Here is a 23,460-nt window from a genome sequence, read left to right as displayed (position 1 = left end):
TTAAAATATCACTAATTTTTTTGGGAGGATAAAATAGTTTTATAAAAAAAAACAATCTGTGCCCAGTCATGCATGTGGGTTCAAACACGTGGTTTGCAAATCAGCTGTAACTTGGTAATGATATTTACATTTTAAAGTCATAAATGAATTAGAAAAAAAATAATTTACTTGTTAGTATAAAACAATAATATCTATTAGTTTAACGTAGGAATAAAATTGCTTTTGTAAGACAACTCATAACATAAATATCTATTTTAATTTTAAAAAAGGACTAATTTAAAACGAATATTCATAAACGTTTTTTTATACTGACATTAACATATGTCTTTTAGTCATTATTATTGATGTAGGAAAAACGTCGTTAGATTCTAAACATAGAGTAGCATTGTTGCCTTTATCTAAATTTGAGTTAAACTTATGCAGTTTTAGATGTTATAAATATTATTGCTTATTAATTAAACATTTTTTATTGATTGTTTATTTTAATTATATATATATTTTAATTACAGAATAGAAAAAGAGTAAAATTACTAACTATATTAAGTTTTGTTTAAAAATAAAAATGTCTATTTGTAAAAACTTTTTAAACTTGTCTAAAATCATGAACCAATCAACTCAATTAATGTTTGTTCGTCATCGCTCAAAAAAAACAGTAAAAACACCAAAAATGTTTGGAGAGAGTTACGTAACCCCCAACCCAGACCCTCAATATTACGATGATTTAGAAATTAACGAAGACGATGAAATCTCTTATTTAAAGGTTGAACCACCACAAAAACAAGTTAATTATTCAGCATTTTATAATGCTGAGTTATACAAATTTGAAAAAATGTTGCTCAAAAAAGGTAGAGGGGCCTTGGCCCACACAATGATACGAGATATGATAGAACATATTAAATTAGTTCAAATTGAAAAATACAACAGCGCGTCAGAAGAGGAAAAAAAGAATATCGAGCTTAATCCAGTGACAATTTTTATGCAAGCACTGGAAAATGCAAAGCCAGCAGTGACTGTTCAATCGGTAAAAAAGGGAGCACAAACTTATTTGGTCCCGATGCCTTTAAATGAATCAAAACAGTTTTTTTTAGCCTCTACATGGATGATTAAACACATTCATGAGTTTCAACCTAAAACAAAACTGGGCGTTCGATTGGCTGAGGAAATTCTAGCGGCATACAGATATGAAGGAGGAGCTTGCAAAAAGAAACAAGAATTACATAGATTGGCTGAAGTTAACAAGGCTTATGCTAACTTGCGATGGACCAATTAGGTTTTCACAAAACAAATATATTTGGGGATAATGCTTATTATTTGCCAAATTTATTAAGTTGTGGTAATAAAAATCTATTACAAAAAAGTAATTTTGAATAAGTTAGTTTTTTGTTTGTTGTGTTCCAAAAACTTAATTTTTAAATTTATTTCTATGTTTAATTATCTTTCTAATTTTGACTGTTATGCTGTTATATTGTAGTTTTTATAATATTATTGTCTTTTGTTACTCTATACAGAAGAGTAAAATATGGTGTTTTATTTGATTGGTCTGGGTTTGGGCAATCCCGATGATGTTACTGTTAAGGGTTTAAAAATAATTAAAGCTGCAAAAAGAGTTTATTTAGAAGCTTATACTTCAATCTTAACATGTGGCAAAGAACAGTTGGTAAGACAAATTGTTATCTTATTTAAAAAAAACTTGAATAAATATTAGAATCTAATCTTTTTTCAGGAGGAATTTTATGGCCGCGAAGTTATACTGGCAGATAGAACAATGGTTGAACAAGAATCAGATAAATTATTCGAGGACTCAAAAAATGAAGATATTGCTTTTCTAGTCGTAGGTGATCCATTTGGGTAACTTTGTACAGTAATTTGTTTTTGTATCAACACGTTGAATTAAGTTTTATTACGAAAATAATTGCCAATATTTTAAACTAAGTAAAAAATTCTATTGTTTATTAGTAACTTAAGTTTTTTTATTTGAAATATTTTTATACTTTCTACATTTTTATTATAAGTGCCACCACTCATAGTGATTTAGTTTTAAGAGCAATTGAAGAAGAAATTCCTTACAAAGTTGTGCATAATGCTTCTATAATGAATGCTGTTGGATGTTGTGGTTTACAGGTAACAAATTAACTCATATAAACAAATATACTAAGCTTACCATGAATGTCTTTAATTAAAAAAAATGTTACATTGATGTGCTTTTTTATTTTACTAAATTTACAGCTTTATAACTTCGGAGAAACTGTGTCTATCGTTTTTTGGACTGAAAATTGGAAACCTGATAGTTTTTGTGACAAAATAAATGCAAATTTATCGATTGGTTTACACACACTTTGTTTACTTGATATTAAAGTAAAGGAGCAATCTATAGAGAATTTAATGAGGTAATACAATTTATATGTGATGTTTTTGTTTTTTGTAGCTAGAATTTCTATAGACATGTGTAGGATATAACTTCTGACGTGTAATATTGGTAAAAACCTCTGGGTTTTCCATGATGTCCTAGCTTCGATTGCCACTGCTTCCAAGCCATCTTTAAAGCTGCTATAAACTTCTGTTTTACCAAAAATCCATTCGTCGGGTAATTACCAGCCAATAGTTCTCATAATATACAAAATACCAAAGGTAACTCAAACCTGGGTCATTGTAACAGTAGTTGCACTATGTTTAAGCTATACATTCGACCTCTCACTTTATGAATGAAAAATAATATAACCTTATTTTTAGAGGACGTCAAATTTTTGAACCACCTCGATTCATGACAGTAAATCAGGCATGCTCACAACTTGAGGAAGTTTTAGAAAATGACAAAAAGCAACATGGTATGTGTAGATATATAAAAAAACTCTTTTTTTTATTTTAATTTTTATCTTATTTAACAGTTCCAAAACTCAATAAACCTTATTTTAAAAATTTTGGAGAAACAAAATTTATTAATGTTTTCAATATTTTGGATCAGCATTTTTTATTTTTTTTAGGTTTTACTAAAGACACCATGTGTGTAGGCTTATCTAGAGTGGGGTGCGATGACCAAAAAATTATTGCTGCGCCTTTACATAAACTTGTTCAATGTAACTTAGGACCTCCACTCCATTCTTTAATTATTACTGGAACCTTACACCCCTTGGAATTAGATTTTTTAAAACAATTTTACCCAGAATAACATCGGTTTTGTTTTTAGTAATTTTTATTAAAATTTGTAAAAAATAAATTTATTTTAAAACAGAAAATGTGAAGAAACAATTACAGTGGTATCACAGTAGAGGATTTAGATTTTTTTTTACTTAAAATATTTTTAAAATTAAACATTTAAAAAGAAAAAAATATAAACTCGAAACCCTAGGATTTTCTCTTTCCCTTAGGACTTCCTTTCGGTGACTTTTTTCCTTTAGTTGGTGTACTGGTTCCTCCTCCCAGTTCCAGAGACTGTATTTTCTCGTTTATTACTTTGTCGGTATCTTCCAATTGTTTTTCAACAGATGCATGCATCTTTTTTAATTGCTCCGTGACAGCTTTTCTTACAACATTTTCAAGTTCGTTGAAATAGTCTGGCTCTGAGCCAACAACTTCTTCTTGATTTTCTGGCTCACTCGGAGTTTTTTCCGGCGTTTTGACAGGTGTTACATCGCCCTTTTCCAAATTTTCTTCCTCATGGATCGATTTCCCATCAGCCTCTTCCACTGCTGGCTCTGCAGGAGGGGGAGAAGGAGCTATACCTTCGTATTTTAATGTCAGGTCAAGCCTAACTTTAGGAGTAAATGCATATTTATATAGTTTGTAGTGTCGGAAGTAAGAATTAATGACGTAGTTAGTAACCAATTCAACCTGCTCGGTGTTAAAAATCTCTAAACTCCATGGCGGTCTGTGAACAGCGTGTGTTAATACGAGTTGTCGAAAAAATTGAAAACACTCTTCTATGTTTCCAAAGGGTGTTGATATACAAACATCATGGGTTCGTTTTACAATTGAGAAAAATGTCGATGCTTGCTCTTTTGAGAAGTTATGAATCTTGGAGAATTTAATACAGTGTCCGTAGAGGTCTAAAAGTATTTGGCCTTTTGGGGAATTGTCAATACACATGATCGACTGTAATAAATTTTTGGTTTCGGAATTGCTAGATGTTTTCATAAGTTGGTCCATACTGTGGACATTTAAATCCGACCAAACGCATAGTTTTGGTTTGTGAACGACAGGCGAATGAACATACACACTCATTTTATCGAGGGTTTAAATCTAAATAAAAAATCATAGGTAAATAATTTTAATTATTAAAGTGGTAATTTAAGTTAAGAAAAATTATTTTTAAGTTTGATAATATAGCATTTAGCCCTTGATAAAAAATATTTATATTGCATATACACAATTAGTCATTTACAGATACTATTATTAATCTAATTTATTGAATAAATACCAAAAATTTAAATCAACTCACGATTTGTCGCTTTGAATAATTTCCTGTTCTACTAAACTGGCCATGCGTAACGCGGTTCTAGTAACCGTCGCCATTTTAAATTTTGTCATGGTAAATAGTTCCTAAAAAAATATTATTAAATTAAAAGTGTAGTTACATTGCAATTCCTTTTTAATCACAACTTTCATTTATGAAAAATTATAATAAAAAAGAGTTGTTACTACTTTTTAGCCGCATTTATTTCATCATAAAAGTTTTTAAAAATGTAGTGCGGATGAATATCTAAAAATTCTTGTTACGTCGGGCAACAGTTGCCTCGAAACAGAAACGCCATAGACACCGTATCCTAGGAGACAGTATCAAGGTAACGATTTTTTCTTATTTTATATAAAATTTTACCATAATCTAAATGATTTAATGCTAAATAATTTAACCTAATAACTTCATAATGTTATATTACTTGTTTTGTGCTTGTATTTATGTATATGACTGGCTTATTCGCCAGTTTAAAGTGTTCAACTTGGACACATTTAAAAGCGATTTGCTGGACAAACGATTTGCAAAACTTAATTTTACTTTTGATATATTTTTTGTTTTAAAGTGATTTCTAAATCAGGGTTGTGATTTTAATAAGTTATTAATGTATTTATTGGCACATTTTGTTCTTTAAAACTGTTTTTTACTTGTGTTGTTTCACACATTTCGACAGTCATTTTTTGTTTGTTGTAGTGCAATCTGACAATGTCAGAATATGTTAATGAAAGGTTTTACCAAATTTTTAGTTTTATTTAAAACATTAAATTTTCAAAAATAAATATATTAGGCCTTATCTTCAATTAATAAATAATGTTGAATTGTTACAACCCTATTTGGCTGTCTGTTTTGTTGTTTAAATTTTAATGTACATATATAATGGTGGCACTAGTAGTTTTTTTATATTTATGTAGAATATAAACAAAACTGTTGAATTATACTGTTCACTTGCAATGGTTTGTAAAAGGTTAAAAAATTAATGTAATGGTTTTAAATTTGTGTGTTTAGTAAATGTGGTTAATTTGGCATTTACGAATAAAATAAGCATATTGACAATATACTAATACCATAAAATTGAGATTTTATTATAAAAATTTGTAACTCTTGGTATTTAATTTTTGTAGTAATTATATACTGTTTATCAGGTTTATTGTGGCTTTAAAGGTTAAATTTTTTATGGTGGCTTTATACTTGGTATTATAATGATATTAAAAAAAAATACAACAAAATGTTATTACTATTTTAATGGTGCTTATAATTTGTGTATTAATTGAAATTAAACAATTTTCCAAACAAAAAAATAATTAATTTAAAAACAAAAAAAAACTTGAAAAAAAAAAAAAAAAAAAAATTTTTTTTAACTGTCAAATTAAATTATAAATTTTCCTCTTGTCATTTCAATCTCTGCCAATTAACATTTAACCATACAAGTGCCAGTCATAATTTAGGTCCAAATTTGTTATTTAGACACCTGTCTGTGTTATATCAAAGGCACCATTCCAACTAAATTTCATTGAAAGTGATACAGTGAATTAATTAGAAACGCCAAGTTCTATTCCAAATTAATTACCTGCTTTAACATTGAATGGGTTGACTTATAATATGAAACTGTTAGTTGCTATTCCCATGACCGTTTTTCAATTTCTATTCATTTCATTTTTAATGTCTTTATTAAAAAAACATAAAGATTTAATTACCCTTTGATTGGCTTATGATGATAATTAGTCTAAAGTTTTATTTCTATTTTTGTATAGGTTAAAAGGCGTGTTATTTAACAGATGTTTCAAATCTAAATTAGGGATATTAATTAGGTCTTTGTGTGACTAAAATCACGTGTTAAAAAATCTTATATAATGCGTCATAGGTCACGTGATATTTAAATGATTTTAATATTTTGGTCAAATAAAGATCACGTATTAATATGCACTTAATAAATACCGTAAACTTTATATATTTTTTAAATGATAAAAAACGATACATTTACATTGAAACGTAAAAATTTGCGGCAAAAAACGTCTTGTTTATTGATTTTGTAGATCGTTGTAATTGATAAGGTTTATTTTTAAACACGAAAATGCCAATTTCAAGAATTAGTAATGGTTGCTTTAACGGGTACAGTACGTATATTTAAAGTATATGTTATATAAACAATGTGGTTTTTTGTTACTGATAAACAGTTTTAAATTAACTTAAAAAATGTATTATCTTTATTTTTTTATTCTTGTTTTAAAAAAATTGGGTTTTTGTGTGGGTAATTGACAAAATTTTAAATTTAACAAAGTGTATAGCTTAATATACAATTTTGCTTTTTTCAGTCATTTTTTATGTTTCAGGACTTTCAAAAATCGAGCGAAAAATTTTCAATTTACGAGCACGTTAGCGCCATCTAGCTATCATGAATTCTGCCTCAGCATCGGCCCAGCAGAGTAGTCACGTGACCGCGGCACACAGTCAGATTCCGTCTGTCGCACACTACGTCAGCGTAGTAGCAAAATCAGGTAATTTTTCACTATTTAAAATAAAAAAAAATTTAAAATTATGTAAAACTACCAACATTTTACTGTATTTTTGTTGTAAGTTAATTACATTTATTTTAAATTTTTAGTAAATTTTTTTGGGAAAAAAGTTTCAAAAAAAAAAAAAAATGTAGTCCAAAAACATTAGCAAATATTATTTTATAAATTTTTTATTATTTTTAATCAAACACATTCGGTCAATTTTAATATCAGATAATTTTTAACCTAGATTTAATTGCTTTTGAACTGTCGCACTTCTTACTAATTAACTATATATCAATTTCCGTGCCTTTATAAAAACTACAAATTATTAAACTTGATTTTAAACGGCCTTAATTAAGCTATCTATACAAAAAGAACTCGAAATTTTTCGTATGACTGCTTTAAAATAGAACGTTAGGCGCTTTGTAGTTACCTATAAGAACCGTTTTATCATTTATCATAACAAGTTAACTTTCGTATGATGTTATAATTGTTGTTTTTAATACAAATTATCTATAGTAAGAGGAAAAGGCGGGTTTGCAAAATTAACAGTATTTTTTTGCATAAAAATATTTTTTAATATATTTTTACAGCATTATTTTTATTTTTTTTATTTTTTTTTGCAAATTAAATATAGTTTATATCTTTAATTATTTTACGAATAAAATAAATTTTAAACTTTGTTTTTTAAATCATTTTACAAATTAAAAAACTTTGTTTTATAAAATATTAATTTTAAAATATTCCGGTAAAAAATAAACTCAAAAAAAATAACAAGCTATGATCAAATAAAAATTTTCGCTATTTTCAAACAAAAAAATCTTGTATTAAAAATAAACATTTTAATTTCATTTCCGATTTCTTTATTTATTTAACGTTAAAAGCAGGTGCTACCGCATTCCTAATTATCTTATACCCGTTAGAAGTTATTCATATTCAATTAAGATACTAAACGCCTTTTTATAAAATTACGACGTGGTTAATTAAATTAAAGTTGGTATAAAAACCAACGTACCAAGCTATATTTTAACATTGCATTTATGGTACCTACGTATATATAAAATATATTAATAAAGGGCTTATTTAAAAATTGAAATTAGTTATATATAATATTTTGGTAGGTTTTAGTGATATCAAAACTTAGCCAAAAATGGTTAATATTGCTGCAAATAGCTAGCACAGTTTAAAAATAAAACAAAACATAAAAGTTAGACCCAAAAATAATTTGAAATAATATTTTTAGACAAAAAAACTTTTTATTTTTAATTTAATAAAATGATGATTAAAACCGAATACGTTAGCGATGTCGATTTCAGTGGTCGCCAGTATAACTGGGATCGGTTCGCCGACGAAACAACCAATTATAACGACCATACCAACCAGCACGAAAGACCACCCCACAACCATTCGTATAACGACACCAGCTACACGGCGAACCAAAAATTTTGGAACCATTCGGACCAGAAATTCCACGAACCATTCTATAACTCTTACCCAAGTCGTGGTTACCCATTTGGTTACCATGGGTCCAACTCGGCCCCAGATCTCGCGTACGGTAACGCAGTGACGTCATCACATGGTTTAATGACGTCATCGACCGCGCAAAATCGCCGTGTCGCGTATAGTAGAAGTCGTAGTCAGGGCAGTACCCCGCAAAATTGGGGTTATTATAAAAACAACGAATATCAAACCATGTCAGGTAGAAAAAAAAATTCTTTAAAATATTAACGTTTTGGGTATTTTAAAAAAGGCTTTTTTGCACGTTTAGATTTTCACGTTACGTGTAACAACTAATTTGGTACAAAAAACGCTTTTTAAAATATAGATTGACTTAAAGCATTTAATTTTAAATTAATTTAAAATTTATTTTGCTTAAAAAAACATTATGTTAAATTTTGGCGAAAATTTGACTCTTATTTTTGTATTATAGATTCTTTAAAGCAAGGAGAAAACATCAAAAACATCACACCTTATCAGCAGGTAATTTTTTATTATTTTTTTAATATATATTTTTGTTAAAATGTGTATTTGCTATAAGTTATTATTATACAGTCGCGCTTTGGCGCTTTTATACTTAATTTAGACGAGTATAAAAACTGAAAAATGATTTCAAAATTATTTTTTTTAACAAATATAGGCAAAATTATAATAAAAAAATATATAGAAATTAAAATTTTAAATTGTTTTGTAAACCTGTTCTTTTATTAAAGACAACATAAAATTTTATTTTAAATTGCATTATTTTATTTTATTACTTTTTTATACTAATCATTTAAATGATTTTATTCTTTTTTTAATACTTTTGGTATATATACAATATAAAGGTGTTTAAGAGTTAGTTATGTCTCAAATAACATTGTCTTTGTCAATATTTAATTCTTATTCCCAGTATTGGAAATTGAGTTTATGGTTGTTGTAGCAACGCAAATGTTTAAACCCTTTATTGATTCGTATCTTACCAACGAAGTCCTTACCATTTCTTCAAGGCTGTAACAGTAGCAATAAAACTAGAATTTCCAAAAATGATTTCCTCTCCGATTTATAATGCCAAATTTAAGTGTTTAAGTGTTAAAATTGTTTTTGATAAATTTAATTGTATTCTTGGTTTTATTTTTTTAAATGGTTGCGCAAAAAATGGGTTAGTTGATATAAAAAAGTTTTTAAAAATGACGTACTTTGTTCTAATTTGCGTCTTTTTTATTTTAAAATAATTTTAATATACACGTCTATCTAAAATTGCTGTTTTTTCACCCAATATTTAAAAATAATTGTGTATAAATTGATAAAAACGCATTTAAAAAATTTAATTTGAGTAAAAGAGTAGTTTTTAAAAGTTCATTAATTTTTTTCCGTTTGCCAAGCGCACGGCTCAATTTTTTTTATATTTGGAAAAACGTGTAAAAGCAGTTCGTAAAATGATTTAAAAACATAAATTTAAATATAAAATCGTTATTTAAACCCGTTAGCTGTACAATTGCCAGTTACTTTTATTGTTTAAACAAAAAGGCACGAGATCTAGTGTTTGCTATAATCATGAATTTATGTGTACACTACATTTCGTTTACGATTCGGTCGCCTGGCAACGCAAATTGTCATGTCAATGGAGAAGTGGTCGCTTGGCAACGCGGCTCGTACGTTTATTGGCTGACGTATTTTCAGCCATTGTGCTAACAATGAATTCAAGTCGTAGCTCTTTTAAACGACTGGCCGTTTTTTTTTTCTTTGCTTTTTTCATTGTGTGGGGTTTTATACCGATGTAACGCTTCGTTATTTAAATCGAAAACCCGTTTCTCTTTATAGTAAGGCCCAAGTACCTGATTTTTTTACAGTAATTGTGATACTTTGAATGCCTCGTTTTTGTGGTTCTGCTTTTGGAAACAAATGTACGGGCATTTGAATTGTGTTTTAATAGCGTTAACATTAGGTTTAGACAATAAGCTTAGTTGTGCTTTATACTACTTAACAGTAACAACAAAACGAATTTATGCAGTTGGAATTCGACGTCGTTGTTAGTTTAATAAAGTGGTTTTGCTAACAATATGGAATTGCATTAATTATGATAAAAATTTCTTTGCGGTGTTATTCAGTTAAGCAAGTTTATTTAAAAAATGTTTATTAGAAAGTTGTAGTGTAAATATATAAGTTTAATTTATGGTTTTTTATCGCTTGTTTGTTTAATAAGAGGGTTTAATAGTAAACAATATAATAAACTAATTACATATTTAAGATCTAATGCTTTATCTATTTTTTTATTTGTTTAAAGATAGTTAATTAATAAAAAGAATTAAAAATTTAATAATAAACTGCAATAAAAAGTTGTTAATTTTGTGGTTACAACCCTTACTCACCTTTAACCACAACCCTTACTCCCCCGACTTCTGCCACCGACCACATGCCACAAAATTGGTGGCACTAATGCCGTGTAAAACTGAAAACGGCGAGATTTTGCCTCGTGTAATAACACAAGCTATGGATCTAAGCGTAGGGGTAAAAGCAAAACAGGTTGACTTAACCCGGTTTGATTCTAAATTTAATAACCCTTCTGTACAGGCACGAAGCCACACTATTCAAGTGCCTAGGATTTTAACTGCTACAAACCCAGTTAATTTGAACATAAAACGAGTAAGATTTATTGAGAGTGTGTTTTGTAGACTGACTTTAATTTGCTGATTGGTTAATTGTAGAAATTTTGATTTTATTAGGCAATTTAATTTAATTGAAATTAAATAATGTTACGTTGATGGGTGTAATTGATTGATTTGTAGTTTGATATTAGATTAGTTCTAACACAAAATCAAAATCATGTTACACAATAATCAAAAAATAATTTAATTATTATCATTCTACTAAAATTTAATAGTAATTCGATATTTCATATTTTATACATATTCATTTTTAATTTAGAAATTATTTTTTTAATATTTGGTATAAGGTAATTCAATATTTGGTAGAAGTAAAAATTTTAATTTTTGTGATTTAATTTTAAATGTTTGATATATACTAATTGTATAAATAAAAAACAATTAATTCTAAATTAGTTAATTCAATTTTTATTAATTTTAAATATTTTTAATATCACTAACAAAAAATAGCAATTGATTTTCGATTTTTTTCAAATTTAACAATTTTTTACTAACAATATAATATAGAATATAATTTAGTGGATTTTTAAATTTATAACTAAAACAAACACTGGTCTATTGAGTAAGCTTAAAAGCAGGTCATATTTTATCTTGAGTTTAAGTATATTTGATTCTTACTCAGACTATTTACCAACCCATGAATATTCCAATGCCTATTTTTACTAGCTCATTAATAATCAGAGTTCAACGTTGACATTTACAGAGCAGTAACCTATCGTTGAGAAAAGCCCTTATAAAATGTGACGCAGAAAATGTAAAATCCCCAGTGAAAAACAATAGTAAAAGTTTAGCACAGCGTAAGAAAAGCAAAGAAAATATTTACGATGCATTTGAAGTACAGTGTAATGAGAATATAGATAAGGTATTACAATTAACCATTTTTTTTATTAGTTTTTAACCATACCCCCATAGTGATTGTAGTTTTACTTAACTTATTATTACCAATATTAACACTTTGGGGTAAACAAAATTTAAATAATTATATTTAATTTGTTAAAATTTTTATTTTTAGTAAATTTTGTAAATTTTTTTTTTAGGTTTCTGGCCAACAGCAAAGATCTCAACAAAGCCATGAGGTAAAAAAAATTATTTTTTAAAATTTTTTTTTGTTATCACAAATTAACAAAAAAAAACCTTTTTAAATTCTCAGTATTGGATTTTTTTTGTTTAATATGGTGAATCTATTCGTAAAATTTTAAACATACTTTTTATTGAATGTAAATATATAAATGACGCAATAAACTTTAAAAGTAATAAAATAAAAAATGTGATGTGAATTAAACTCAACTCGCAATAAAAATGGTATATTAAGAAATAAATAAAAGATTTAATTATGTTAAAAGATTTGTTATTAAAATTTAAATTAAAATCTTACTTAAAAATTTTTTTTCAAAATCTCTTAAAAAATTATTTTATTTTTTTTTCTTAACATCATAGCTGACGAGTGATGATGAAAATGTGTGTATGCCTCGAATTCTAAACTTTGTTGGCAATGATGATTTGACTGAAACTGTTGTCGAAAGTGTAATTTTGTGTGTTGTAGACTTTTGTGTGTGTGCTGTGATAAAGTGTGGTAGAATTTTAAGTGATTTTGTAATTTAAAAAATTATTTGAAGCGACCAAAATTGCATTTCTTCTATTCTTCTTCAAAACTTAATTTTTTTTTTTTATTTTACTTTTTGATAAAATTTTTTTTCTTTTCATTTTTGATGCTGGAATTTTGATTTTTGATTACTAATTTTGGAGTGAATTTTTGTAGATTTTTATTAATACTTGGTAAACTGGTTGTTTCTGTTTGATAGAAATAAGAAAAATATTTTTGTGTTTTTTAACTAAACTGTAAAAACTAAATTAATTTAACTGTTTTTATTATAAATATATTTAAATTTGTAATTTGTGTTTTACAATCTCTCTGGCTTAGTAGTGGGTAAATCGGCTTTTTTACGTAAGGTCCTGGGTTCGATCCCCAATGTTTTACATTAGCTGTTTTTCTTAAACCTTTTTTAAAATTTTCAGTTGTATCAGTCTGGACAGTTACAATATGGAGGGGAAGGTGGAAATGATCATATTTATGCAAATGGTTCAACGTAAGTTTTAATTTTTTTAAAGTACAATATAAACTTAACACAATTACAATATGGAGGGGAAGGTGGAAATGATCATATTTAATATATAAACTTAACACTATTGGGAAAAAATTATTAAACTTTAGATTAGTTTTACTATGTAATGGTTTTTGGTATTTCACATTACTTTACCAAATTTTTGTAAAAATAATGTTAAACAAAACACGACATACTACATTTAAATATCTTTTTTCTGGTTCAATTTAACAACATTGGTCAATGGTCTCCTGTAACCTAATTGTCATAATAAAGTTGGAACTAGTATTTGTGCATAATAATTTACCTGCGCACCACAAGTTGCATTTTTACTTTAAAGATATGGGACATATAAATATATATAATATTCCACTAAGCTCAATTTTTTATGGATTTTATTATAAAAAAAGCAGTTTATTTATTTAATTAATTTTTTTAGGGCAAACTCGTTTCAATACAGCGACACTAGCCAGTTGTTTACAAGCAGTCAACAAAACAACAGCAGTGGAGTCTACTTTGATTCTTCAAATGTCTCGGCTCATATTGGGAGTCAAGCGACAGTTGCTTCAACACAACAGCATCATAACATGGTATGTTATGTAGTGGTTAAGACTTGACCTTATTACTTGAGGTCCTAGGTTTAAATTCTGTCGCTTCCATGATTTAACACCATTGAGTAAGCTACCCCTTTATAAAGCCATCGAGAGCTTAAAAATCAGGAAATATGATTAATAAAATTTAAATTGGACAAGAAAAACCTAAAATTGGGTAAATAAGGGGGTCTTTGAGACTGGGTTATCTTATATTCAGACTGGGAAGTAGGCCCCACAACGAAAATAAAAAAAATTTTAAAATATTTAATTTTTTTTAGAGTGAAATGGGAATCTCGAACAACAACCCCCAAAACAACCAACAAGGAATGGGTCAAATCATTTCATCACCCGGAGGAAGTACCTATCTCATTCAAGGAGGGTCAGGGTCGGACAGTGGAGGCATCGTTACCATGCCGATATCGCACACAACGAGAGCCTCCCCCGCCACTGTAAGTCACTTTAGGCGGGAGCCAAAAACAGTAAGAGATTATTGTTGTCGTGATTTAAAAAAAAAAATTGGGGGTTAAATTTTCAAAAGTTTTGTTTTGATTTGGGACTTTGAACTGACTTTTTTTACCCTTGTTTTTAGTTAGTTTGTTATTTAAGAAAATGTGGTATTTTGTATTGTCAATTTATTTTAAAATTTTTTAGGGTAACTTTTGGTAAACTAAGTTTGGAATTTAAAAAAAAAAGTTACTTTTAAAAGTTAAAAACCTTAATAATAAATTTAATTTACCTATCTGTGAAAAAATTTTAATATTTGTTCAATATTTTGTCTTCCCTTAAAAGTTTTACAAGTCTAAAACCTAAATCTTTTATTTTTAGGTTACCTGGTTGATGGAACACTTTGAAAACGCCGAAGGAGTTTCCTTACCTCGAGCTTTAATGTACAACCATTATCTTCTACACTGCCAGAATCAAACCCTAGACCCCGTGAACGCTGCGTCATTTGGTAAACTTGTTAGATCAGTGTTTATCGGGCTTAGAACAAGAAGGCTGGGCACAAGGTAAGGGTCTGTAAACTTTAAAAATAAGTAAAAAAATAATTTTATTTAATTCAAAATTTTTTTCAATTTTTCTTTAAAATTTTTTTTTAATTTTTTGTTTTTAATTTTTTGATTTTGTTAAAATTAACTTTTTTTTAATAAAATTTTTACCAATATTGTTTAACCCTTTTTTTACAGGGGAAATTCAAAGTATCATTATTATGGGATTCGAATAAAGGCAAACTCACCTTTAAACAGGCTTCAAGATGAATTAACTTTCATTGCAATGAGGCAACAACCGGCATCTCATACTAAACGGTAAAAACGCATTGTAAATAATTAAACATTAGCAGCATGGCGTAGTGGTTAGAGCAATTGTCTTTAGTACATGAGTTTTTGTGTTTGATTCCCACTGCTATCATGCTGTATGGCCTTTGAGTAGGGCACTGTAAATGGTAAGAACCCCTGCTGAGCTAATACTTAATCAGCAGCTTATAACTACTGGGCAATTATAATCAATAATACCCCAAACTGTTGAAGGTTACTCAGGACTGGGTCAGGGTAACGGATGTAAATGTTTAGGTTGTAAAGTTGATCTTTCCAAATCAAGGACAAATAAATGTAAAAAAAAATACATAAGAAAAAAAAAGCTAAAAATTTATTTATTTAAGTTTTTCTAACAACAAATTTTTTTCAGTTACAAAAATCTTCAAAACCAATCTGACATACCAACCACCAAACCACCATCTCCACAAGAAACCAACCTTCAAAACCCACCAAAAGACCAGGCACAACAACAAGCGCACCAGCAGTACTTAGGTGACGCTAACCAAGCTTTGCCTGACTTGGATTCAATACAATTTAGTAAGACGACCGACCCACCTATGCCCAATGGAATAACACAGGTATGTAAATAGTAAAATTTTGATAATTTTTGTTTAGTGTTATTTTTAAAAATTTAAACTTTTTTGAAATATTTAATTTTTTTTGAAATTTTTATGCCATTTTTTTAAAGAATGAAGCTGTGTACTTTCGGTACTATCGTATACAACACAAATAATCTATATATTTTTAGGAGGATTTAAACACGTTGGAAGACCTATATCGTGATCATTGTGCAAGTGTATTGGACATAATAGTAAACCTCCAGTTTAGTTTAATGGATAGTTTGTGGCATACTTTCTGGAGGGTGGATCGACCAGAGGATAACGATCAACAACATGTGTAAGTTTGTCATTTAATAACTCATAAAGACAGTGTATTTCTAAAAGTTTAATGCCATTATAAAATACTCTAAAAATTCCCACTGCCCTTATCCTGTCTTTAGTAAGGCACTATAAACAGTATAAACTACTGCTGAGCCAGCACTTAATCAGCAGCTTATTTATCGGGCAATTGTAATCTATAATATTCCGAACTGACAAAGGCAATTGTAGACTGGTTGGGGGTAACTGATGTTACTCTATGATTAGGTCGTAAGTCAACCTTCCCACATTGAGGATAAATGACTATAAAAAACATATATATATATAAATATATATAAATGTGTGTCTGAATAATAGTCATTCAAACTAAATACATTATAAAAATATAATTTTTTTCTGCAGAAAAGAGGAATTTGAGAGAAAATTATCACGAAGAAAATTGTTGTTAATGTGTGAGTGGGCACCAGTACAACGCTGGGTTAAAGACAGTGATCATTTAATGTACCAGAGCTTGGTTGAAGTTCTAATTCCTGATGTGTTAAGGCCTATACCAAGTGAGTTATATTCTTGGATTTGTTATAATAATTTAAAAAAAAATTAAATGAAATAAATTTTTTTTGCGGATATTTATTTTCGATGTGGGAAGGTTGACTTCACCTAAACATAGGGTAACATCTGTTACCCCGACCCAGTCTCAAGTTGCCATTGGCAATTTGTAGATTATAATTGCCAAATAATTATAATTGCCAAATTAAGTGTTGGCTCAGCAGGAGTTCAGAGCGTTTATAGCACCTTATTTAAGAGCGCTACTGCATAGGAAGTGGTGGAGATCGAACCCAGGACCTCATGTAGTAAAATTGAGTGTTTTGACCACTTTACCATGCTGCCGGTTTTCTTTTAATACAATAATTTATCAAAAATATTAATATAAAATATTATTAAGTACTAAATTTGCTAATTAATTTTTATAATTATTTTATTAAAGGTGCATTAACTCAAGCTATCAGAACATTTGCAAAAGGACTTGAAACTGGTTTGACTGCGGCTCTTAATAAAGCTTCTATACCACCAGAACTTGTTAAAATTAAGGTAAGTTACCTATTATATATGCCTAAATATTGTGTTATATTATAATGCAATAAAAATATTTTGTAATTAACAAAAATAATTTGGAATTTTTTTTTAGAATTTAAACAAAGATAACCAAATTTTTTAAAATTTTTTACAGATTTCTGCTGTGTCAGCTTTCTCACAAACTCTACGTAGATACACATCATTAAATCATCTTGCTCAAGCTGCAAGAGCCGTGCTCAACAACGTTGCTCAAATTAATCAAATGCTGGCTGACCTTAACAGAGTTGACTTCTCCAATGTACAGGTAAAAACTTAAGGTTATTTTTTAATTAATTTTTAATAAATAAATCTATAAAGATTTTGGAAGTATAGGAAATTAAACTTATTTAAAAAAGCCTCAAAATGACTCTTTAAAATAAACTTAATTAAATAAAAATTACTTAAAAATGAATAAAATTTTTCTAGGAACAAGCGTCCTGGGTATGCCAATGTGATGATGCCATTGTTCGGGAATTAGAAAAAGATTTCAAGTCTGCTTTATCTGAGCAACGAACACTTGAACAATGGGCTGACTGGCTTGAAACAGTTGTAGCCCGAGTTTTGCAGCCACATGAGGGCACCCAAGGGTTTGCTAAGGCCGCAAGACAATTTTTATTGAAATGGTGTTTCTACAGGTTAGTAAAAAAAAAAAAAAAAATTTTTTTTGGAAAATATTTTTTTTTTAATAACTGATTTTAAACTTTAAATAATTTTTAACATACAAAATAAAAAATTTTGTTAAAAAAATCCTTTTTAGTTCAATGGTGATTCGAGATTTAACACTCCGCTCAGCTGCAAGTTTTGGGAGTTTTCATTTAATCAGGTTGTTGTACGATGAATTTATGTTTTACTTGGTTGAACATAGAGTAGCACAAGCTACTGGAGAGACAGCGATTGCTGTTATGGGAGATTTTGCATCACTCTCAAGTAACCCACTTTCTGCTGGTAAGTTAAATGGTGAAATTTAATGCGTTTTATGAAAGATACGCCCGACAAATGGCAGTTTTTTTTATTTAAAAGGGTATAAGTTAAACATACACATGCCAATATTATCAAGAAAATATACTTTTTTAGGATATAGTATAATTTTTAGTATTTTGAATACTTTTTAGATGCTCCATCTCCAGTCTCGAATAATGCTGACTCACCTTCAACAACATCAAATAATTCGTCAGCATTTGTGGCTTCTGCATTAATATCAACTTCAAACCATATTAAAATTATAGGTAAATTTTTTTTTATTTTTTAAAAACAATTTTTACTTAAAAAAAGTTGTGGATGAGTTTTATTTTAAATATTTTTTACTGGTATTTATTTTTTTTTGTTAAATTTTTTTTATTTTTGCAGACGCCAAAGGATTAAAAAGACCGGCAGAAATGTTGCACGAAGTAAAAATGGAGTCAAATGGCAAAATTTTAAAAAGTAGCAACACATCTTTTCAAAAATCCTAATTCTCACACTTATTCATGATTGAAAATTTAATTGTAAGACAACCACTTAGCCAATAAGTGTAAAAATATAAGATTCTTAAGGACAAAGTTTAACACATTTGGTAAGAAAATGTACCAAGAAAAAAATCTTTAAATTAAATTTTAAAATTTTAAATTTTAAAATTTATAAAATGGTAATATAATATTAGTAACCTGCCTTTAATATTGTTGCTGCTAATTATTTTCTGATAATTTTTTAAAGTCTTTTATACTGTTAACTTGTAGTTATTTTGGTTAACTGATGATGAAGTAAAATATAGGTTATTATAACTTCAATTAATTTTTTGTCACAAAGTATATATTTCGCAATATAATATAAACTATACTTTTATCCAATTTTACCAAACCTAATTTTAAATTTCCTTTTTTTATTTTGTGCAAAAATAATTATTAAATATATTAAAACAATAAATTAGCAATAACTAAAAAAATAATATCGAAAATAATTAAAAAATACCGAAAAAGGCTTTTTTGCAATATTATCGCCTTTTTCTTGTCTGTAATTCGTTTGAACACTGCCCCTAATGGTCAAAAATATAATAACTTGGTGTCGCTATAATCTAATTTTTTTTGTTGTATAAATTTTTTTGTATTTTTGTTTTTAATGTCATTTAGTATATAGTAATATACTTGTTAATACCAATAATAGAATCTCATTTAGAAATATTTTAGTTTTTTGTGTCATTTTTCTACTGAAATTTTGTAAAGAAATTGTTTTAAAGAAAAAAATAGGTAATTTTAGTGAAATGTTTTTTAACACATTTTAAATATCATCTTTAAAAAATTAAATTAATTTCTATGGATATATTTTAAATTTAACCGATTTTTTTTTAAATTAAAACTTTTTCAATTTTGCTGTCAAAAAAATTGTAATCCATTTTCTTCCTCCAACTGGATGTTACTCTTTGTCGATGTTTAAATGTCATTTTTGTGCCTTTTTGTTCCATTATTATCCAAGTACATCATCATTCAATATCGTTTTGAAATAATAAAAAAATCGCTCCCAAAAAAGAAAATTCAATTAAAAAAATTAAACTTTTGTAAAAAAAATGGAAATGTACAAATGAAAAAAATTTTTTTTTAACAATATTCCTTTTTGAAAGAACATTAGTCTTAAGTATATACACATTATATTGACATCATAATATTTTAAGTTACTTCAAATCCATTAGCATAACTCCACAGCCCAATTTACACCTCTATAATTTAAGCTACTTAGCACTTCGACATAACAGCCAGCAATTAAGGTTTGTTCTATTCACACAACAGTGTACTGTTACGTCATACTCCAAAAAGTTTGAAATCTAGAAGCCTAGGGCGTCGTGCATTTAATTTGTTTATGCCGAAACAAATCGAACCTAAGTCAGAAAATCGGTATTTATTGCATTAGTTACAATCTAGAGTTAAGCCTATTAGTTGTGCATGCTTAATGTATAGATGTTGTATTATTATAGCTATATATTAAGTTTAAAGCATTACTGTTATGTTGTAGTATTTATGAAGGGAGTAAATCAAAAATATTTGTAAAGTTATGCGTTTATTGCCTTTTTGGAATGCAGTTGTGGTTTTGATATGTAAAGTTTAAATTAAGATTCAAGTGTTTACTAGTTAGAATTTGAAACTAGCTGTTGCATGCTATAATAAACTAACATAAACGAAGTATTCAAGTTATTATGCATGCAGTAAAAGCCTAAATATGTGTAGAATTTATTGTGTAGGAACTAATTTTAAATATATGGTAACTTAACTATTCTTTTAAAGAACAATATGTAACGAATAAATTTATGAAATGTATTAATAAAAGTTTCACTTTTTAGTAAATAAATCACGACTTTAAAAAATGTCCATTCGACTATCTAAACAAGTTAAAAATTTCGGACAATATTTAATATTTGTTCAAGTGTGCGTCAGTTTAAACATAGTTCGGACCTTACAATCGATTCATTTGTACTCGGAAATATTTTGTTTATTTAGCATCTACATACGAGATATTATTAAACGTGAGATTTATTCGAGGTATGTTAAAACAGTTGCGGTTTCAGAAAGTTTTAATTAAATTTGTATTAAAAAAGGCAGTTTATTTTAAAGGTCGACTGCATTAGATTTTGGAAATAAATTGAATTTTTAAATATTAAATCGAATAGCTGTATGTAGATAATTTTTACTGAAAATTTATAGGTTATTTATTTTTTAGTATGGTATTACATTATTTTTTGTAATATTTCTGTGTTTATTTCATTTTTAAATCCTGTTATGTCGAATTCGAATCACCTGGCATTTTAACTCTGCACCTGGTGTTAATATTATTATGTTTATTTGATGACGTCACTTGTTTATAAGCCAAAACCACGTGATACACAGACCTAAAATGCAAATTACATTAAGCATAGACTGTATATAGGATTAATTTACATTTGGTGACCCAATTTAAATTAAGTTGTTTTATAACATTAAGAGGTTATATTTTTAAAGTAGGCTTGTTAGATTAAAATGTTAGTAAAAGTGAACGCCTTAAAGTATTACACGAGGTTTGGTTTAATACAATTTGCCTAAAGCGTATTACAAAATTTGCTACATTGCAGTTTAGTTTGGAATTAGTTTTTAAAAAAAATTAGAGTTTTTAAGCGTATCTTTTTAGAAATATTTTATCAATTTTAGAAGAAAGTAATTTTTAATAATACAAATTTGAAGTTAATAATTTTATAATGGTAAGAAACCTTAAAAAATATTTTTTTTGTAATAATTTACGCTTTTATTTTATAATAATTTTCGTAATATAAATTAATTATTTTATTATTAAACTAAGGTTAAGAAACTTAATTATAGCTAATTAATCAATTTAAATCACAATTTTTAAAGTTGTTAAATTAATTTAAAAATTCCGAAGTAATATCGCAAAGGTATGCGCGATTTCGTAACATGGCTATTATGACGTCACAATCGTAGGTATGTAGGTCAGTTAAACAGAAATTTCTTACGGTCTGATGATTTTAAAGAATTTATTCGATTTTAGAAAAATGAAAATTTTTTAATATTTTAAGTTTTTTTTAAATTAATCTTTTATTTTTAACGTAATTAAAATTAATTTAAATTTTTAAATGTGAAAAAAACACTAAAAAGTTAATAAAAAAAATATTAAAAATAAATTATTTTTATTTAAAGGTTTAAAATTCAGCTATTTTGTTTTAAAGCACATAAGTTAAACTTTATGTTTACAAAACTCTCGTTAGATTCATGACCCAAGTAAATATTGATTTTGAAGGTCGTAAAAATTTACATTAAAAATAATTTATTTAAACGTTGTTGAAAACCCACATAGTTCCTTAATTAGTCAGAGTCTGTATGTACTAAAAGCTAGCCATTAAACTATTACAGAAATTTTATACAGGTATGTTTTATTGAAATATAAGAATGGTTACAATGTAAAAACTCTGTAGAAAAATTGGTTAAATTTCAATTAAATTTTGGACGTAAATTTAAATAATCGTTAAATAATACGACTAGTTTAAGCACTTATAAGCACACAAAATAAATAAATAGAAAAACAGGCATTTTTTTAGTTTTTGGAACTCGTAAAAAATTTAAAAGCTATCGTTTTTTAATATTATTAATTTCGGTTTTAGCTCTAAAATTCAGGGACTACTGTTACAATAAAATGTTTATGGGCTTATAGGCTAAAGATTAGATAGATGTAACATAATACCTAAAATGGTATGCTCAAATTGTCCTTAAACTGGGTATTTAAATATCCTTCACTTTTCTAGTTCAGTAATTTTGTCGCTAGCAATAATATAGCAATACTTTTGGGTCAGTTTATTTTTTCAAAAATTAGAAAAAAATGTTTTTTTTAGAAAGGTCATTAGCAAGTTATTTAGGCTTTTTTTAATTAACTGATTATTACAATAAATCAGAAACATTTAAGTACATCTTTAAATATTATCATACAATTATTTTGAACTTAAACTTTTGTGGCGAAATTATGACGTCATCAGAAATACAAAATATAATCCCAGCATTATAAACGTGAAATTTCACCACAGGCGTGGAGAATCAGTTTAAGTTTGTTTAAAAGGAAAGCAATTTATTTGGGTTTCCTTTTTGAAGTGTAGATCGTAAAGTCGTTCACTTGAAACGTTATGGACAATTTAAACGTTGTTGTTTTACTCTAAATTTACAGGTGCGCGTTATAAGGCATCAGAGTGAGGGTATATCTTAAGTTTTTAAATAGTGCTAAAACTTAAGACCACTGCTTTAAATGAAGCAAATAGGTTATACAGCAGTAACTAAAGAAAGTAGCTTAGCAAATCGTATTTTAATCAAAGGCATATTCTTATACTATAGTAGTTTAGTATAAATATAATATGATGTCATTTAAATTAAAAAATGCCAATTAATAATAAATATTTATGCAAAAACTCATTGCCATTTTCATTGCATAAACCCATTAGTGACGTCACTAAATCCCTAGCGAATACCGCAACGTTAAAATCCCTATATTAAACTTCAATGCAATTTACGTTAATCAAATGTTATGGTCGGTATTGACTAAGATAGTAATAATATTGTGATTTAAAATTGATTTGACCTTGGCTACGCTTTGAGTGTGGTTTAACAATAACGAAACGGGAGCTTCCTTTTTTTCTAAAACTGATTTTTCTTTACTATTCGACAGCAGAAATCGATGATAAGCATATTTGATTGCGCTTTAATGAGTTAAGAGTGCACTTTAGCCTAGCATAGGTTAAAGGGCCGAGTTTCCATCAAGTGTTTAATGACAATAGACGTTAAGACTTGACTGCTAAAAAAGAAATATAGAAATTGAGGTGTCCGATATAATTATTGTCATAATCTGTTAATTGATAACTGTTGTTTGTAAGCTTATAG

General features: G+C 27.6%; 4 protein-coding genes across 7 annotated transcripts; 3 read left to right on the top strand and 1 right to left on the bottom strand.

Moving 5' to 3' along the window:
* The first annotated feature begins 520 nt into the window (after positions 1-520).
* On the top strand, positions 521-1,315 carry LOC145746174 (small ribosomal subunit protein uS7-like). Its single transcript, XM_082564375.1, has one exon. The coding sequence runs from the start codon at positions 563-565 to the stop codon at positions 1,268-1,270; it is 708 nt and encodes a 235-aa protein (XP_082420501.1). The 5' UTR covers positions 521-562; the 3' UTR covers positions 1,271-1,315.
* Positions 1,316-1,503: 188 nt separating this feature from the next.
* LOC145746172 (diphthine methyl ester synthase-like) lies at positions 1,504-3,225 on the top strand. The gene is made up of 6 exons (XM_082564374.1): positions 1,504-1,657; positions 1,724-1,848; positions 2,013-2,121; positions 2,227-2,387; positions 2,731-2,825; positions 2,982-3,225. The coding sequence occupies exons 1-6, from the start codon at positions 1,520-1,522 to the stop codon at positions 3,164-3,166; spliced, it is 813 nt and encodes a 270-aa protein (XP_082420500.1). The 5' UTR covers positions 1,504-1,519; the 3' UTR covers positions 3,167-3,225.
* LOC145746171 (cilia- and flagella-associated protein 119-like) lies at positions 3,165-4,496 on the bottom strand. The gene is made up of 2 exons (XM_082564373.1): positions 4,436-4,496; positions 3,165-4,236 (listed from the first exon to the last, which is right to left on the bottom strand). Exon 2 carries the CDS (start codon positions 4,216-4,218, stop codon positions 3,343-3,345), a length of 876 nt encoding a protein of 291 aa, XP_082420499.1. The 5' UTR covers positions 4,219-4,236; positions 4,436-4,496; the 3' UTR covers positions 3,165-3,342.
* Positions 4,497-4,737: 241 nt separating this feature from the next.
* LOC145746170 (DNA-binding protein RFX2-like) lies at positions 4,738-19,575 on the top strand. 4 transcript variants are annotated; one of them, XM_082564369.1, is made up of 20 exons: positions 4,738-4,778; positions 6,781-6,945; positions 8,876-8,925; positions 10,996-11,067; positions 12,125-12,163; positions 12,525-12,611; positions 13,104-13,174; positions 13,629-13,779; positions 14,061-14,261; positions 14,608-14,789; positions 14,967-15,086; positions 15,466-15,673; positions 15,844-15,992; positions 16,376-16,527; positions 16,959-17,062; positions 17,202-17,351; positions 17,513-17,721; positions 17,844-18,031; positions 18,199-18,312; positions 18,434-19,575. In XM_082564369.1, the coding sequence occupies exons 2-20, from the start codon at positions 6,843-6,845 to the stop codon at positions 18,535-18,537; spliced, it is 2,454 nt and encodes an 817-aa protein (XP_082420495.1). In that variant the 5' UTR covers positions 4,738-4,778; positions 6,781-6,842; the 3' UTR covers positions 18,538-19,575. The 4 variants fall into 4 exon arrangements, with proteins under 4 accessions (XP_082420495.1, XP_082420496.1, XP_082420498.1 ...); XM_082564370.1 differs by lacking the exon at positions 10,996-11,067; XM_082564372.1 differs by lacking the exons at positions 10,996-11,067; positions 12,525-12,611.
* The last annotated feature ends 3,885 nt before the right edge of the window (positions 19,576-23,460 follow it).

The sequence above is a fragment of the Corella eumyota genome, chromosome 3 (assembly GCF_963082875.1).
Source record: "Corella eumyota chromosome 3, kaCorEumy4.1, whole genome shotgun sequence".
Taxonomy (NCBI): Eukaryota; Metazoa; Chordata; class Ascidiacea; order Phlebobranchia; family Corellidae; genus Corella; species Corella eumyota.
The sequence above is the reverse complement of the archived record's forward strand: the minus strand, read 5'-3'. Positions and strand labels throughout refer to the sequence as shown.